The sequence below is a fragment of the Trachurus japonicus genome, chromosome 6 (assembly GCF_045865225.1).
Source record: "Trachurus japonicus isolate A0001 chromosome 6, Traja_1.0".
NCBI classification, from domain to species: domain Eukaryota; kingdom Metazoa; phylum Chordata; class Actinopteri; order Carangiformes; family Carangidae; genus Trachurus; species Trachurus japonicus.
The window spans coordinates 17,731,975-17,749,712 of NC_140912.1; the positions used below are offsets into that span (position 1 = coordinate 17,731,975).

At 40.2% G+C, this 17,738-nt stretch overlaps 2 protein-coding genes across 4 annotated transcripts; both read left to right on the plus strand.

Annotated features, from left to right (window-relative positions):
- The first annotated feature begins 327 nt into the window (after positions 1-327).
- bmal2 (basic helix-loop-helix ARNT like 2) lies at positions 328-14,672 on the plus strand. 3 transcript variants are annotated; one of them, XM_085779486.1, is made up of 17 exons: positions 328-674; positions 4,984-5,113; positions 5,211-5,264; positions 5,624-5,665; positions 5,775-5,932; positions 6,340-6,419; positions 6,971-7,063; positions 7,668-7,785; positions 7,859-8,008; positions 8,165-8,408; positions 8,608-8,714; positions 9,494-9,644; positions 9,736-9,806; positions 9,936-10,050; positions 10,187-10,277; positions 10,976-11,075; positions 11,178-14,672. In XM_085779486.1, exons 1-17 carry the CDS (start codon positions 614-616, stop codon positions 11,333-11,335), a joined length of 1,923 nt encoding a protein of 640 aa, XP_085635612.1. In that variant the 5' UTR covers positions 328-613; the 3' UTR covers positions 11,336-14,672. The 3 variants fall into 3 exon arrangements, with proteins under 3 accessions (XP_085635612.1, XP_085635613.1, XP_085635614.1); XM_085779487.1 differs by having other exon boundaries at positions 382-674; positions 9,939-10,050; XM_085779488.1 differs by lacking the exon at positions 6,971-7,063 and having other exon boundaries at positions 396-674.
- Positions 14,673-14,805: 133 nt separating this feature from the next.
- On the plus strand, positions 14,806-16,945 carry LOC146985971 (guanylyl cyclase inhibitory protein). Its single transcript, XM_085780600.1, has 5 exons — positions 14,806-15,072; positions 15,510-15,642; positions 15,739-15,888; positions 15,979-16,084; positions 16,716-16,945. The coding sequence occupies exons 1-5, from the start codon at positions 14,963-14,965 to the stop codon at positions 16,850-16,852; spliced, it is 636 nt and encodes a 211-aa protein (XP_085636726.1). The 5' UTR covers positions 14,806-14,962; the 3' UTR covers positions 16,853-16,945.
- The last annotated feature ends 793 nt before the right edge of the window (positions 16,946-17,738 follow it).

Here is a 17,738-nt window from a genome sequence, read left to right on the forward strand (position 1 = left end):
TGAGCCTCCTCTAACCTACTGTATGCTCATGACTACTGTTGCCTGAGCTTATCAGCCTGAGCATACTCTTGTTAATAGGCTACTTGCTCATACACATGTCTTATCCTCTGGCTTCAGCAACATTACACAATATTTCAAACACATTGCATATGGTTTGTTGATTTTTATGGATTGCATCTTCTAAGTGAATTAAAATCCAACACAATAAACAATCTTTAAGGGGATGTCCGCTTTATCAGCCTTCAATATATGGAGATATTTTTCGACAGACCTGAATGGAGCACACATAGGGCCGGTGCAGCTGCAGCGGTGACTCCGGTGAACCGGCAGGAGGAGACTGCGTCCTGCCTTCCGCGTTTCCCCCCACTTCTCCACCACCACCACTGTCCCACTTTATGCGCACGCTGCTGCTATCGTTGTGCTGCTATACTCTCAGCGCTTCTAGTCTGAGACAATAACAACGTATACAGCTCTGATTGCGCCTGCAGGCTCTGTCACAACCCCGTCCAGTTAATAACACACAGCAGCAGCCGCAATAACATCTCGGAGTAGTCCACCGCCTCATCCATGCATTGGAGTCCCGGGCCCCAGCGCACCGGCCCCGGCTCCAGCCATGTCGGCCAGGAACGCACCGGCTGGTGGCGATGACAGAGCGGGAGGAGGCGAACCGGCAGGTAACGTTAAACGAAACACCACCGAAGGGTTTTTCCACTTCTGATGTTGTTGACACTAAATAGCAATATGTCTGTGTGTTTGTTAAGATTTGGGCCCAGAAGACGGAAGTGTAGCGGTGTAATTTAGGATGTTTGTTTTTTTTTCTCTCTCGCCGGGTCGGTCGTAACTTTGCGCTATTTCAAAACTAGGTCAGTAGATCAGTAGAGCAAACTCGCCATTTACGGCGTTTATGTAAGCCCTGCACGACATTGTTTGTCATATCACAAACATATCGTGCAGACAATTGCTCTGTTTGGGTTTGTCATGAGCGGTAACGTCATGAAGGGTCTTTATTGTAATGCCTTTATCTGTAGCGTCTGTTGTTGGCCAAACCTACACAAATGGTAGCTTAGCTTTTAGCTTAGCGGCGCTAGCATGACCTGTTTACCGGAGGAACCGTCTCAAAAACTCCCGATTCTGTCGAAGCGGCTTTTACAGCCCACGAGAATACATCACCGTGGATAGTGTCGATGTGTTTCGTGGGCATTGGTTTATGAAAGAGCCGGTGTCACATTGTGTAAAGCGGGCTTCAAGTGTCCGCTGCTGTGTAGGCCCTAAACTGGATGTAGCCGACGGTCGTTCGAACCGGCGCAACCGTTGCTCTGTTGCTAGCCGACGGTCGTTCGAACCGGCGCAACCGTTGATCTGTTGCTAGCCGACGGTCGTTCGAACCATCTCAACCGTTGATTTGTTGCTAGCCGACGGTCGTTCGAACCGGCTGCATCACTACGGAGTTGGCTGTTCCGTTGATCATTTTCCACTCCGGGCTTAGTTAGTTAGTTAGTTAGTAAGTTAACGAGTTAAAGACCGACGATGTCAGGTCACTCGGGGAAAAGGAAACAAGAGTTGTAAACAGGGTTCGTAATTGGTAATAATAATAACGAGCAAAACTCAAGATTAACTACACTGAAGGATCTTTAGCGTGGTTGAACGTGTATGTGCTTTCACTTCTCTGAAGTGGGGTAGATAAGAGTCCAAAACATTTGAAGACTATTGCACAGACTCAGAAGCCACAGGGCTAAAACCTTTTTTTTCTTTTTAATTAACTGGGCTTCAGGCTTTGATCAGCGTGTATCAATCAAGCACATATTTGACATAATTATTTGACATGATAACATGTTATTAACAGTGTGTTTTGCAATGACAAAACAATACCCCTTTTCACTAAATAGTCTCAGTGGTGTTGAAGTTAGTAGTTACATAAAATGTAGGTCAAAAGACTAGATAATTTTAAGGTCCTGTACGTTAAGGATTCCTAAAATTTCTATACATAATATTATAAGATAGCTTAATACATAGGCTACACACGGAAGTCTTAGAGGACACACACGCTCACACACACAACAGGAATTAGGCTACATGGTTTGATATTTAGATAAGATAAATTTCAACAAGTGACTGCATAGGCCCTACATTGCTTTTTGATTGGAACGTATTTTGATAAAGAACATACCTCCTTAATAATCTTCATTACATATTTCAAATCTGTAGGCTTGGCTTCTTGAGAAAATGTCTCAATTACTGCAAGTTAATAATTGTAAAATAGTTAACCATATTACAACCAGTTTAGGGTTGTGGTGTTTCCCCAGAGAGAAATATTGTTTATGTGCTGCTGTCAGTAAACTGCAGGGAAACATCAGCTAGCGCATTTTATTCCATGACAAATGTGACCCCACTTGACATTTATTGGTAATTAGCTTAAATGGCCTAAATTGGCCTGCTAAAGTATTGGCCAAGCTCTGTTAAGCATTCCCAGCTCTACAAGGCAGGAAATGGCTGGTCAGTGGAGATCAGATTACATTTGTTTGATGGCAACAAAACCTTTTGTACTTGGGCAGATATTACACTATTCTATTTAAACAAAGAAAGTCCTAGATACAGTACAGCATGTAATTGTTTTTTGCTGCTGGTCTCTTAATTATGGAGTTGGGTGATATTGGGAAGTAGCATGGGGTAAGGCGAGGAGTTGTCCCCACAACCACCACCATCATTTCATTAGCTTCTCCGAGTGTCAGTCATTCAGGAGGTATTTATCAGGAGCTGAATTATCCTCAGAGCTCTCCTCCAATCAAAACCCACATGGCAGGGGATTGTAATCAGTAAAAACACTCTGTAAATCAGTTTTATGTTAATCATCAGTGTTTGACATCTCAGGCTTTGCTCAGATAATTTCCCTGATAACTTCCAATGATGAAGTGTTTGATTTCCAGTTGACTTTGAACCCGCTGTTGATTATAAACCTTTATTTTTAGAGTAGTAAGGCGGTTATCCTTTTCAAAGGATGCCACAGTTGAAATCGTTATTGTTCTTACTCATTGACTGCTTTCATATTCGTCATTTAACAGTTTGTTTTACTGAGGAGGAGATTGTAGCCATCTCTCCTCTTCATCCAAATTCTGATTTTTCCTCTATATAACATGTTTTTCTCTGGCTACTAACACATTCATTAGTTTTAAATTAGTAGAGCGCAAACATCTGCCAAAGTCAGACAATCCTGCACATCTGTCCGATCCAGATTACTTTCTGGATCTAGATCCAGGAATCCGGATCTGAACCAAATTGTTCAAACTCGTAGATCTCAATACCATAGAGCTACCTGATTTGTAAATATCAAGGGGCATTCAGATTCCAAATCTTCCCCTTTTAATGGGATCAGTGCCAAAACTGAATGGGTTCCCCGCTTCTTCTTTTTTGCGTAACCCTGACTAACAAACTGACAAAGGTGAAAACATTTAGCTGAAAGTATTTAACTGTGCATCATTGTAGCAGAAATGTCTCATACTGACTCGGGCCTTATCAAATCAAGTTGTGAACAATGATAGACTGTGGCTTTACTCAGCAGATCCCGTGTGCCTATGATTCACTTCATGAATTTGAATTAATGTGGCACAATAAAGCCCATGACCTAGTTTAGCACTTATTTTTTCTAGCCTTGTGGCTGTTGTTTTTGTTATTGTGTGTGATAACCTAGAAGTGTAACCTAGAAACTTGACTTGAAATCAACTAGATCATTTCCAATAGTGACAGTGAGAATAGGATGTTCAGGGTGTGTGGGGTTATTTCTGTGTAGCAGATGCTCCTTCTAAGACTGAGTGAATGAGTAAGTTAATGAATATGTGAGCTAGACAGAGGGATTGTGGGAGTTGGCAGAGACATGACTGTTTGGTGTGATGTCCAGTACCGTAATCCAGTTTCCCCTCTCTGTAACCCTGTAATCTCAACAGGTGTAGTAGGATTAAAAATCAGATTGTTACTGATATTTTTAATTACTGTTCGGGTTACAGGGTCTGTGGAACAGCGTTAAAAATAGCTGTCATGGATATAGGCTACATTTGGTGTCTCGTGCCTTTCTCTTCAGTTACTCTGCCACACACGTGCACAATCTTTCGAGTACATGACTAAATCAGCTTCTCTAGACGTATAAAGACCACTTCCTGTGCGTGATCTTTTCTCTGTGATATAGTGATTAACGTATTTCATTCTTTTAAGATCAACAGATTAGCTGGTAGTGAAATACATGTTTTGTTGCATCTGTAACTGAAGGTGTAGTGCAAAAAGACTTAGACCTAAAATCCACTACAATGATGATGCTGCAATAGGCTGTTGCCTATACAGAGAAACGTGCATCTCAAGCCAACAAGCTTAACAAAAGCGGTTTGACCAGAACAACCAGTTATCAGTTAGTTATGAGGCTGATCATTAGACAAGTAAGGTTATGGGGATTTGCCCTGAGGGTATTAAGCAGAAAGACAGTCGTTTTAAAAAATTCCAGTGATATGTTTATTCACCACACCCAAAATATACTCCATGTTCTACAGGTTTCAATTTCTGACATTCATTTCTACATTGCAAGCAAGCCTTTTCTTTAAACTTTAAAGTGACCTCGTGTGGAACATCAAGGTCATTATTGAACACAAGTGCATAAAAAACATTATTAATGATCCTTAGAGCATCAGTGGCTGCTATTTTTACACTGTTGCCTCTTCATTGACACTTTTCTACACCGTCTATAATGTGGACTGATATGGGAAGTGTTGTGATATACTGTACACACTACACAGTGTGGGAGGCTATCTCCCATCATGGCTTTTCATGATCGTCACTGCGATCTCAGTATGATGATCTTTCACTTACGTTACATCTGAGAAAGTTAAATGTTACAGCCTTGCAACACAGTAGAATGAAGAGTGTGTACAATATGCTTGCAAATGAAATTGGGTCTCAACCCCTTAAAACCAGCAGAAGCTCATTGTGTTTTATGTGTTTCAGAGATTCTGCTGGTTGAGGAAAACCAAAGCAGTTCTGGCTCTCTTCCCGGCCTGATGACCCCAGCCTCAGCTGCTGGCATGTCCTTGAATATGGAGATGCCCCGGAAGCGCAAGGGCAGCATAGACACCCAGTGAGTATGAGTGTGATCCATTTAATTTGGCCGTAAGAAAACCTCATAGCTTCAATTGATCTTAGTTGTTACTGACCTTCATTATTTTTATTCCAAGGGATACAAAATCATCTTCCATCCTTGATGCAGATATGGAAGACGACCTATACAGGTACTGTTGACATAGCTGGAACAACTAATAAGTACTAGTTTCTGGTTTCAGTTTCTTAAACTCAAATGTCAAATGTCGTAGTAAACTCAATATCTGGATCTTGAGCTCTTGGTCCAACAAAACAAGACATTTGAAGATGTTACCTTAACTTCTGCAACATTGTTGAAGGCATTTTTATAGAGTAAATGATTTATTGACCAGTTAATTGTCAGATTATTCAATGATGAGCAATTGTCGGTTGTAACCTAACTGTCCTATTTAAAAGCTTTGAACCTCACCCGTTGATTGCGTGGTGTTGCACATTAACATACTTTTGCAGACAATTTATACATTTCAAATGCTTTCTTTCTTTTTTACAGGTCAGATGGAGAGGACCAACATGTCAAAATGAAATGCATCAGGTATGTACCACTGTATTTATAAAACACGGTTTTAGGTTTAACGGATTGGTTTACTAAGTGAAAGCAGAAACCTTCTTTGAATGTAATTTCTTAATTCACGCCTCCACAGGGAACCGCACAGCCAAATCGAGAAGAGGAGACGGGACAAAATGAACACCCTCATTGACAAACTATCAGCCATGATCCCGACCTGTAACCCTATGTCTCGTAAGCTGGACAAACTCACGGTGCTCAGAATGGCCGTGCAGCACCTCAAATCTCTCAAAGGTACGAAGTCAATCGATGGCCAGCAGTGTTGAAAGTAATGTCACCTGACATCATGGCCGGGCTATAGTGCTTCAAGTCCTGACGTCTTCGTTTTAGCCAACAATTCTGTCGGCTATAAAACACTGTACTCTCTGTATAGTGTTGCACACATATGTTACTGAGATTTGGAAACAGTAAAACAATCCAACAATTTAATCGGATTATGCAGAGACGGTTTTATTTGGAGGCAGCACTGACAGTTAGAACAGAGAGTTTGATAGTAATGCATTTCAGTGACGTTCCTGTCTCAGTATTTTTTTGTTTCATTATAGACAGGATTGATGGCTTAAAAATCTGAAAATAAGATCCAGGTGTAAATTTAAAAAAAATCCTTTTACTAAATGTCTGATATCTGTTTGTATTTTTAGGTTCAGCAAGTTCGTTTTCTGAAGCTAGTTATAAACCATCATTCCTTCCCAATGAGGAGCTGAAACACCTCATCCTCAAGGTAAATGTACCTCTGTGCACGCAATTTGAGAAACAGTCACTGTAATTCAATACTTGTTTATTTTTAAGATAGTTTACTTCAGGCATCAGGTAAATACTCCTGATACAAAGCTAAGCATGTAAGCTGTCAATCACTTCCAAAACTTGTCTTTAAATAGTTACTGATCAGGTAACAAACCTGTGCCGGAGGCAGCGTCTCTGCTTTTCTGCCAGTTAAGATCATGAGAAATGTACAAAACCAACAAAAAACAACACTGATGTTATCTGAAGAGGAACTTTATGACTGTATTTTTGTATCTGCAATGTATCATCATAACTCCTAAAATGCATAGAGTTTTAGTTTTATTCGCTGATGTTGGCTTTTCTACTTCTAGTTGACTGTCAATAGCAGAAAGTTGGGAAGTGCACACGTTTTTACTATATTCACCACAATAAATACAATACATCATAGTAGATATATGGAATAAACAATTTACTGAGTGGCCTCTTACTTCTGTCCTCACCATGTCATCATATTGCCTTCCCCTTCCCCCATGTGTCTTTGTTGTGCAGGCTGCAGATGGTTTCCTGTTTGTAGTGGGCTGTGATCGAGGGAAAATAGTTTTTGTCTCAGAGTCCGTCACGAAGATATTAAATTATAGTCGGGTAACACTTTTACATTTACATCTTTGTTGATGAGAAAACCCCGGGCACACCAGATGCATCTTGTTAATTGACCAGAAATCACCAGTGACATGTTTGACATCATGTGCACACATTTCATTGAAATACATTTTAGAGGCACTAAATTGATCCTCATCTTTGCATTGTGTCATTTAAGAAATCATATAAATGTGTCTGTGTGAGGTCGTTCAGATGAATCCATTATTGTAATTTTGTTTTTAAATTTATAGAACAAGGCACAGAATTTCAAATCCGTAGTTGCAATTCATGTATCTCATAGTCAATTTTCTTAGTTTGTGAATCATGTGTGCTTCTGATGCTTAATTCCTGTTCGATTTTATAAATGAACTGTGAGAAATGATCCATTACCTCTCATTCCTGCTTAAACCTGAGCCTCTTCTTTACACAGTATCTATCTGATGTGCTCCGGGGTCAAACGTTCACAACCAGTGTAATTTTTGAAATTTGTTATTAGCCAGCAAGAATTGCTTTTGATTCAGAATGGTTTTGACATTTCTTTTTGTCAGCATGGGTCCTATGTCTAGGTCAGTTTAATAGATGTGTTGTGTTTTTCTTCTTTCTCCAGACGGAGCTGATTGGACAGAGCCTGTTTGATTACATACACCCCAAAGACATGGGAAAAGTGAAGGAGCAGCTGTCAGCTTCTGAATTATACCCTCGTGAACGCCTAATAGATGCTAAAAGTAAAGCAGTTTTGAGAGTGGGTGAGTTATTTAGTTACTTGGTTGGTTACTTACACTACTGTCATGTTCCCAGCCGGTCTGCAGGTCCAGGCTGACCTTCCAGTCGGTGCAGCGCGGCTGTGTTCAGGCGCGCGGCGCTCTTTCTTCTGCCGCATGAAGTACAACAAAGTTTCTGTCAAAGTGGAGGAGAAGGAATTCCAGGCCAGCACTTCCAAAAAGAAAGGTAGGACTAGGGAGATTACACAAGTGATTACAGAGCAGGTTGGACTTGGACGGCTAATGTAATAAAATCTTTATCAGCTACTCAGTTTTGACATGAAAGAACCAACTTGTCTTGTGTCATATTTGACTTGTGTTTCGTGTCTGCATGTGCCAACAGAGTCACAGAAGTACTGCACAGTCCACTGTACGGGCTACATGCGCAGCTGGCCCACCAGTCAGCTGGGAGCAGACGGGGAGGGAGAAGCAGACAAGCAGGACAGCTCCCACTTCAGCTGCCTGGTGGCAGTGGGACGTGTCCACTCCCATTCGTCTCCCCAGGTCAACGACGAAGTCCGAGTCAAACCAACAGAGTTCGTCACACGCTATGCCATGGATGGCAAATTCACCTTTGTTGATCAAAGGTAGAAATATATTTCTGTGAAGGGGGGCAGAGGGGGGCTATGATGTATAATGACTGACATACTGTATGTCAGATCTCTTCCATTGATATTTCTAACAGATTTGACTCTGATAAACAGACACTGTTGGTGTCAATGGAAAACCAAGTGAAGTTCATGCTGTATTCCAAATGATATAGTACACATTTCATTTCCTCTGCAGAGCAACAACCATTCTTGGTTATCTTCCCCAAGAGCTGCTTGGGACATCATGCTACGAGTATTTTCATCAAGATGACCTACTACATTTAGCTGATAGACATCGAAAAGGTAAATAAAATGTTTCTATACCAGGCATGAGGCACAGGTCAGTCATGTGCTATTTTTATGTCTACTTTGAAAAGTTGAAAGTAGATGACAGTTGCAGAATTTCTCTCCACATTTTATGTCTGCTGGCTCGGTTTCAGACAGCAGGTTTAACAAACTCAGACTCTAACCATGAACACTCAAATGGAAAACTCTGGGTTTTGGCTTCTGATCTGACTCGATTCAATCTGTTCACTCTTGAGTTAACAATGAGCATGAGTAATATTAAAAAGCCATGATTATGGCGCTCAGATTCAACAATTTACTCCAGCAACGGGTACCTAAAGAGCACAGCCTCCATTTTGATCAGGTGGAGCCAGAAAGATAAATGTGGGATGTTGAACTTGACACACATTTATTTTTAAATACAACAGCAGCAGTGTAGGATTAGTAAGTTTAAGTCACATTTTATCAAGCACCATCCACTACAATGTATTAGACTTATCCTAATGTATGTAAAGTTCTGCGTAAATGTTTAATAGTATTTATTCAGCTTGGTATTTCAATAGATACAGAAGACAGATTTTAGTGATAAGGATGGAACTGATCAGTAAATTGATTCATGATTTGTAACCTCAAATTCTGACCCAGGAACAATTTAGTTCACTTTGATATAGTTTCATTTAACCTGCTTTCTGGAATAGCCATGTAGTTGTGTCCTCTGTCTTAAGCAGGTGATGATGATGCTCTGTTTTCCCTTGTTCACTCCTTTAATCTGTCCTCTCACTGTTTTTCCTCCACAGTGCTGCGGAGTAAAGAGAAAATTGAGACAAGCTGTTATAAGTTCAAAACAAAATACGGCTCTTTCGTCACTCTGCAAAGTCAGTGGTTTAGTTTTGTAAATCCCTGGACCAAAGAAGTAGAATACATAGTGTCAACTAATACAGTCATATCGTGAGTATATCCTTCTCATGTGCATTGCCTGCATATCTTTGTTGATGAGATTGATTCAGGCTAATCCGTTCTTTATTTCACCTCTCACTAGGCATGATAACAGTCGAACCAGTCGATCAGGAAACAAGTCTGAGCAGACGAGCAATTCCAGGACTTCTGAAGGTCAGTTCAGATATAAAATGAAGAAAATGCATCAAAACCGTCTTTGATATCTTGAATATAGATTGTGTAGTAAAAGCACACTGTACATGTTTTCTGGTTTGTCACATTGAACGTTTTTGTTTTTGTCAGAAGATGGCAAGAAGACTCTTCCAATTATACCAGGTGTCTCTACATCACCTGGAACGATGATTTATGCTGGAAGCATTGGGACCCAGATCGCCAATGAGCTCCTGGATTTCAACAGGTGTCCTTGTTTACTTTCAATAACAGAGGCTGTCAGTTATAGGATAATACAACTGCAGCTACCTTTTTTTCTTTTTGGGCATTAATGCTTATCAGTTGTTGTAGGTATTAATTCATCTGTGTCTGTGCTACTTCAGGATGAACTCATCACCTTCCAGTGGTAATGTCAGCCCGTTCAGTATGCCACAGGATAAGTCTCCACAAACTAACAATCAAGTCAGCAACAATGTAAGTTTGAATGTATTCATATCATCATTTGTGCAGGTGGCACAGCCCACAAGTCAAATAAATTGTTTCTCATTCATAAAGCTGCATGACTTTGCAGACTAACCCAGTCCTTGATGGCTTACTGTAGTTAATGAGCACAGTGTTTCTGTTTGATTTGGAAAATGCTCACAGATGAGTAGTTTTTTTGAGGAATTGTTGAGTATTTTGCAGTGCAAACAACCGTTTAGTTAATCAACTTGCTTCAAGTTGGATACCAGTATCAGCTTTTAATATTATGGGACCATAACTTTATTTTTGGCCAAGTACTTGGCCAATGCAGTAAAAAGACTTAACTCCCTGGGGGGTAAAGAAATAATTTCATCAGTGAAATATTTAGTTCTGCAGTAGATAAATGGGGACTAGTTTGCATTATAACAACATTTCACTGATGTATACAACTATTCATGTAGCTAACAGTTATAGCCACCTGTGTTATTATCTTTAATGAAATTTGTTTTAACAAAAACATGCAGAACATGAACAACAGGAAGAGCAGCCCAGAAGCAATCACAGCTTTGTGTGCTTGCAGATTATAGTTCAGCTCCCTCTAAGGACATAATTTAACCAGCATAGGTTTAAATTTCCTCTTTTTCTTCCTCCGTGGCTCAATCCCTGCCATGTTGCTGCTGGGCTGTAATCTTCTACGCTTTGGTCACTAGGTGCCAAATGGAGAGGCCACAGACATGGAGATACCAGGAAAGTCCAGCTCAGAGGATGAGCCACAGGGAGCCACATTCTCAGGAGGAGACACACTCATGGGTAAAGTTTCTCATCCTGTCATATAGCCATATATTTGTAAATGATGTTGATTGAATGGTGTTGAATTATCTCCTCTTTTTTTACTCCACCATCTCACCTCAGGGGAGAATTCCCAGCTGGATTTGGACAGTGTGGTTGGACCAGGCCTTAGTAGTCTCAGCAACGATGAAGCAGCCATAGCAGTGATCATGAGCCTCCTGGACACAGATACAAACCTGGGTGAGGCTGTGGACTTTGAAGAGATGCACTGGTCTTTATAGAATCTGTTCTTACAGTGTGATGCTGTAACACACTGAAAAAAACAAAAGCAACCTTGGACCATCAGTTTTTTGGTGACGAGAACTGCTTGAATGCTTACTCGGCAAGATGAAGCATTCTGGTTTTTAAAGACTTTTTTTTATTTATTAGTTACCTTTTTTTCCCACATAAGCTGTGTAGTCTTCGGGTGGCTGCTCTAACAGGAGTGGGAGCGATGACAATAAGGGACACCCATTTCCCTCTTCAGAAGGAGGATTTGCCTCTAAAGCCTTACAGCGGTCCGCCTGCCCTGAAACGCTGTTCCTCACTGCTTTCCTCACATCTGCTGTCATCCTCTGTTTAAGTGAAGAGACCTGACAAGGTTGAAGAACCCAGGACATTGCCGAGGCATACGTCATGGTGGCTAGGGATTCCTGCTTGTTTTTCTCCTCTTCCGACATTTTAAACAAAGGTTCGGAGTGACGAAGCAAAAACAAAAAAACAATTGCACTGAATCGATTTCATGTTATTTTTTTAAAGAGGATGTATTTGATTAGGCACTGTATGGTAAATTAGATGAGAAGAAGACATCTTGGCAACCTGGCCCATGTCTGTGACCCCCTCCCGCCCCCCCCTCAGGATCCAAACCGTAGGTAGGCAGTGTACCACGGAAGACCACACTTCCATGACCTCTGACTTTGAGAGTCACCCTATGATGTGTCACTCAGAGATTTTTTCTTAACTTGTCAGTATCTGAACATTTTCCATCAAAACAGTCTAGTAACCTCCTCTCTTGTACACTGACTTGAACATACTGTATGTGTACGTTTAGAATGATTGCAAACACCATGTCTTCAGGCCATATCTGTCTTAAAGGGATAGTTTGCATAGGAAAATGTTTTTAAATCACTTTTTAGTATATTCTCCTCTATAGACTGCCCCAGATATTATATCCCCCATCCCCCCACCCCAGGATGTGTCCACCTTCATGAATTTGTTATTTGCAGTCGGTTTTTGTGGTTGACCATTCATGAACTCCTATAGATTTATGAGCACTACAGTACTACTTCATGCAAAGTGAAACAGCACTTTAGAGGTGGTGAAATGGAAGTTTGGTGGCAACAGCTGAGCGGCAAACCCATTTCACATCTGTGTCATTTTATGAATACATGTTTAAGGTTGAGTCTCATGGTAGAAGTGATAAACTCAGGGAGCGATGGAAGCAAATCCGACCCATGTAAACATACAGTAACACAGTTTTTAGTACGTGTGGCAGTATTTGTCCTCCAGTTTTGGTTTTACATACTATCCTGCATACTGTGTGCATTGGTATGTGGTGTAATGAGTCTGCACTTGTTCACCTGTACGCCTGTTTTCTTACTCTTATGGTCTGCTTTATAATAAGCCATAGCTTTAGCAGTTTTTTGTCGTATACTGTTATGCACTGACAGTCTTTCAGAAGACATAATTATGTTTTATGTGCCTGTCAGAGGCACACGGCATTGTCATGCACCTGCATACATTTGTTAAGGGATTATGCTATGCAGAGCTATCATTCCATAAATCCTAAACTTCAAGCTATGTCTCCTCTCTCCATGTAATTATTACTCCCATATCAACACATGATTCAAAAAACAAAACAAAACCAGAAGATATAAGACATATTAATGACTTGAAGATATGACCTTTGGAGAGAACTTGAAGAAGTCACTGAGTTGTTTGGAAACTTCTTTTCCCTCATCTAGAGTTTTTGCCCTGTTTTGCCCCTCCTAGATTTTACCACACTGAGAGCCATTCGGTGATGACCTTTATGTTGGTGTATGTGTTGACCTATATATAATATTGTTTCAGGTGATGGTGCTATGAATTGATTGGATTTTAATTACTAAAATGTGTGAAAAAACTGTCAAACTCAGATATTTATAGTTTAATCCTTGCTGATGCCGAATAATACTGACATTATTGGATCAGATGATTAAAATATTTGTTTTGGCTTTGGTAGAAAACATGTTAACAATGATATACGCACCTGCTGTTTCACATGATGAAAAACTGAAGCATTTGTCAACATGTGAGTCTAAAATAATGAACTAGCCTACCTAAATTCAGTTAAAATTTTTTGTCACATTAGTGTTTAATACCTGAGAGTTGCATATGTTACATTTATCCAGCCACATTTCTTGTGATAGAGTTGAACAGAGTGCAATGAAAGGCAGCCAGTACATGTTAACGTTTTGTTTTTCTGGGAATATAAAGTTTTTGTCTGTGTATCTGCATCTTAACCCTCCATCCCCGGTCAAAGACATAGTAGTAGTGTTACTGTCCACACAGAGAATATATGGAACTGTGTAACCTTTATGCCATTGATTAGACTGGTAACGTGGGCCACAATTTATAGTCGTCTCTTGAGGGCTGAAGAATAGAAATGGTGGTTGTGAGTCATAAAGAATTTCTCTCCAATGCTTGAATTACGAGGACCCGGTGGATGGAGCAGCTGAACTCACGAGGAACCTCCTGCCTGTGTCCAAAGTGCCTTTGGACATTTCTGCTTGGACACACAATAATAAACCTGTGCTGCTTTTCGGAGATCGCCTCCCACCTGGCGCCTTCGCAGACTGAACGGAGGGCTAAAATGTATCTTTTGGATTAACTTGATACAACATTGCATACTGTGTTCACAGATGAAACAGGAGCTGTACATGTTGGCTTCAGCACTCACTACCTAACCAAACAACCAGAGCTATGGAGTCGTGCCATAGACACAGGCTGGTCCTTTTTAAAGGCAAAAAGTCAATTTTTGTATTTTCCTTTTTTTTTTCCGTTGCCCATGCTCAGCCATTGCACTGCTGTAGATGTCATTTCCCCAGAAAGCTAAAACGTTGCTCTGTTTGGTAGTGACTGAGTCATGATCCTTGAAATGCGGAAACACTTTTTTCCCTGTCTCCATTTGAAATTTAAAAAAAAAGTAGACTTTGTAAGCTAGGGAACATTATGCTTTGATTTCATGCCCCCGCTTTGTGTCGCGCTGCATGCAGTTGTATCATTTATTGTCATTGTTAGTTTTCTGTCGTATCATTAAACCTGGGAAGTTAAGTCGGACATGGCCAACACCGCACAGGAGGAAGGACCTTATAACCTTTGGTCTTACTTTATGGGACAGTTGGGAGCTTGTTAGTGACTCCATTGTACCACTTCCTGCCACTTTCTAAGTTCATTCTTGTTTGGTTTTTGTGGACCCCAGAGGAAGCACTTACTGTATTTGTTAATTGCATTATTGCTGCTACTTTCAACATGCCTGGGCTGTCCTCCCAGGTTGTCGTGTTGTTAATAAATATTAGTTTACTAAACCCTCAACAAGAAGTTTGGCCATATTTTCAAATCATAAACATCTTGTGAACATCTTGTGAACATCCTCAGCAAATAACATTTTAATTTTGCAGTTTTCTGTCCTTGCAGAGGCAGACTGAGCAGCAGCCTCCTTTTTTTCTTTTTGAGTAATTACATTTGCCTTCTGCTGCACCCTTACAACCCTCCATATTGCCCCTCCCTCGGAGGAGATTACCTTTGAGTAATTTGTCAAATGTGATAAAGAAGTGGTTGGTGCAACTAAGAAAGCCTGGCATAAGCTGGGATTTGTTGAGTATATAAAGATGGAGGTGGATGCAGAGCCGTCTCTCCCTCTTTCCACAATGGGCCAAGCTGCTACCATGCCTTGTCGGAGAGAAGAGTCTTATGTTACAGAGCTGTATCAGTGGTTCAGGTAAGATTTTCATTCAGCTTTTGGAATTTTTACCGAGAAGCTTAATTAAGTAATTTTATATGCTGTTTGTACTGAAGTAAAGAAAGCCTGCTAGGGGTAATAGAGTGGAAACATGTCTTTTATTTAAATAGGATACCTTATTTTCCAGACAAATCTTAATGGCTGTAACAAAAACTCTTTCTTTTCTTTTTTTCAATTTTACTATTTAATATAGTATAGCTTCATTTTGCCATGCTGTAGTAAAGTGGTTCAAAATCATTTGGCCTAATTATCTTAGGTGCAAGCTTTCAAATGCAGGTAATCTCTGTGTTGTGGAGTGGTTGACCTTAATTCTCCCCTAATTCTCAACTTAAAGGTCACGTTTCTCCTGCCACAGATCTGTCTTTTGATATATGTCTGTTAGCTACAGTTGAGATAATTCTCTCTTTTCTCCATAGAAAGTTTATTAATGAATGTCCGAGTGGACTGATCACTCTTCATGAGTTTCAAAGGCATTTCTGCAATGGAACAGTGGGCAGTGAGTCTGCCGAGTATGCAGAGCAGATATTTCGCACTCTGGACACTAACGGGGTGAGAAAAGCACTGAATCCCACTATGTATCTGATGGCCATTTTTTCTAAATAGAATAAACAAAGCAAAGCAGTTTACAAGGGTGCCTTTCTTCAGGATGGGGTGGTGGACTTCAGGGAGTATGTCATGGCCATCAGCATGCTCATTGAAGGATCCGCTGTGGAGAAACTGCACTGGTCATTCAAACTCTATGACAAAGACAGAGATGGGGCCATCACAAAGGAGGAAATGCTGGAGATCATGCAGGTGTGTATGCAAGAAAATTTCAAGTCACTCATGAGACGATGTCACTGATTCTTTTTGTTTTAACTGGCACGTGTCTCCCTTTGTTCACAGGCCGTTTATAAGATGAGTGTAGCTGCTGCTTTGACCGAACCCAACCCACTCACAGCTGAAGAATGTACCAACAGGATATTTTTGAGATTAGATAAAGACAATAACGGTGAAGAGATCATTTTTCCCTTTCTGTTTGAAATTATAACATGTTATTTAAGCATGAAACAGTGGATGTCACACTCAGCCAGTGGTGGTATAACAATAACATTTCTTATGCAAGTAAGGACAAGTCAGAGAGTTTAACTGATGAAGCAAGCACATACCTAAAGCTGAGGATGCATCCAACCACATCCACAGTGTGATGTGCAAAAGAGATTGAGCCGTAATGTATATGTTATTGTATAATGCTTCACTGTACTGTACAAGGGTTTGACCACTGAATCTATTGATAGGTCAAGACACATGTTGGGGGTGTGGTGAGGAGGTCATGCTTGGGTCTGTTCCCAATAACTAGGTGATATAATAGGGGATGTTTTTGTTATAAATGCTAAATTTGAGCATTTACATGAAAACTTATTTGTGAGGCAATGAATCATTCTTCCTAAAGTATCTTTTATAGATTTGCCTATTTTCAATAACACAATCGTTAACCAACATTAAAACACATTAAACTCAATCTCACCAATAAGAACGCACATCGACATGGCATTGATTCAGGAAGGAACAAGCATGATATTAATAGAGTGTGTCCTCGGCTCTTTGTCTCTAATAACTGCCTGTCCTTGTTATGTCTGTAGCCATCATCAGTCTGGAGGAGTTCATAGAGGGAGCGCTGGATGATGATTGGATCAGAGAGATGCTGGAATGTGACCCCAGCACCGTGAAGGTGGAGAGGCCACTGAGGAGGGACACGGCTTTGGGGACCCATGGTTGACCTGAAGTGGGGTATTCTGTTCAGCGGGTGCGGAGGAACGGACCAGTTGATGTCTGGGCTGAAATTTTCCAGAAATCATTTTAGTAACAGTTTCCATTGTGACAAGTCATATCATTGTCTGTTAAGTAGCCAAATTGCAAGGTAGACACAGTAGAGCAGGACATGTGTATTTATTCATTTAGATTTTGTTCAAAATTAAAAAACAAACAAGCAAAAAAAACATAAATTTCTGGCTTGTTTTGTTCTGAATGTTTTTTTCTGCTGCAGTTTTGATGCTTTGTTTGTTCTTGTTCTTTCTTGTTTTCTCTGTAGCCTATCTGAATGCATTTCCCTCACAGAATAAATCATAACACTGGTCAGTTCTGGTCTTCAGTAGTAGATGCTTATGGTAATACATACAAGCAATGGAGAGAATGCTAACTAAGGTTTTTGTTTGTTTGTTTTTGTTTATTGCAAGAACTCAGATTTAAAGTCTGAGTAAATGCTTTGATGTTTTTAAAATAACTTATTAAAGAATTCATAAAGAACCATAATCAGCCACACTTGGATATTAACTAAAAATCTAATGATTTAACAATCTGAAAAGAGCCACGTGAACATGTGTTATTTTTAAATGTTTAAAATGGAAGAACTTCTTGCTGTATACTTTTACTTGAATAAAACTTAAAACCAAGGACTTCTTTTTTTTTTCTTTTTACACTTTTACGTTGTTAACATTTTTGCAAGAATAAGGGATGGATAGATAGATATCAGAGAATTTCTAATATTGACTCCTCAATAGACTGGCTCTGTAGATATTTCCCCCACTACGAGCACTTCCACCACTTGATGTCGCCTTTGCCTTTGTCTAAAAAAAAAAACCGACACGCAGGCACCTCCCAGACTT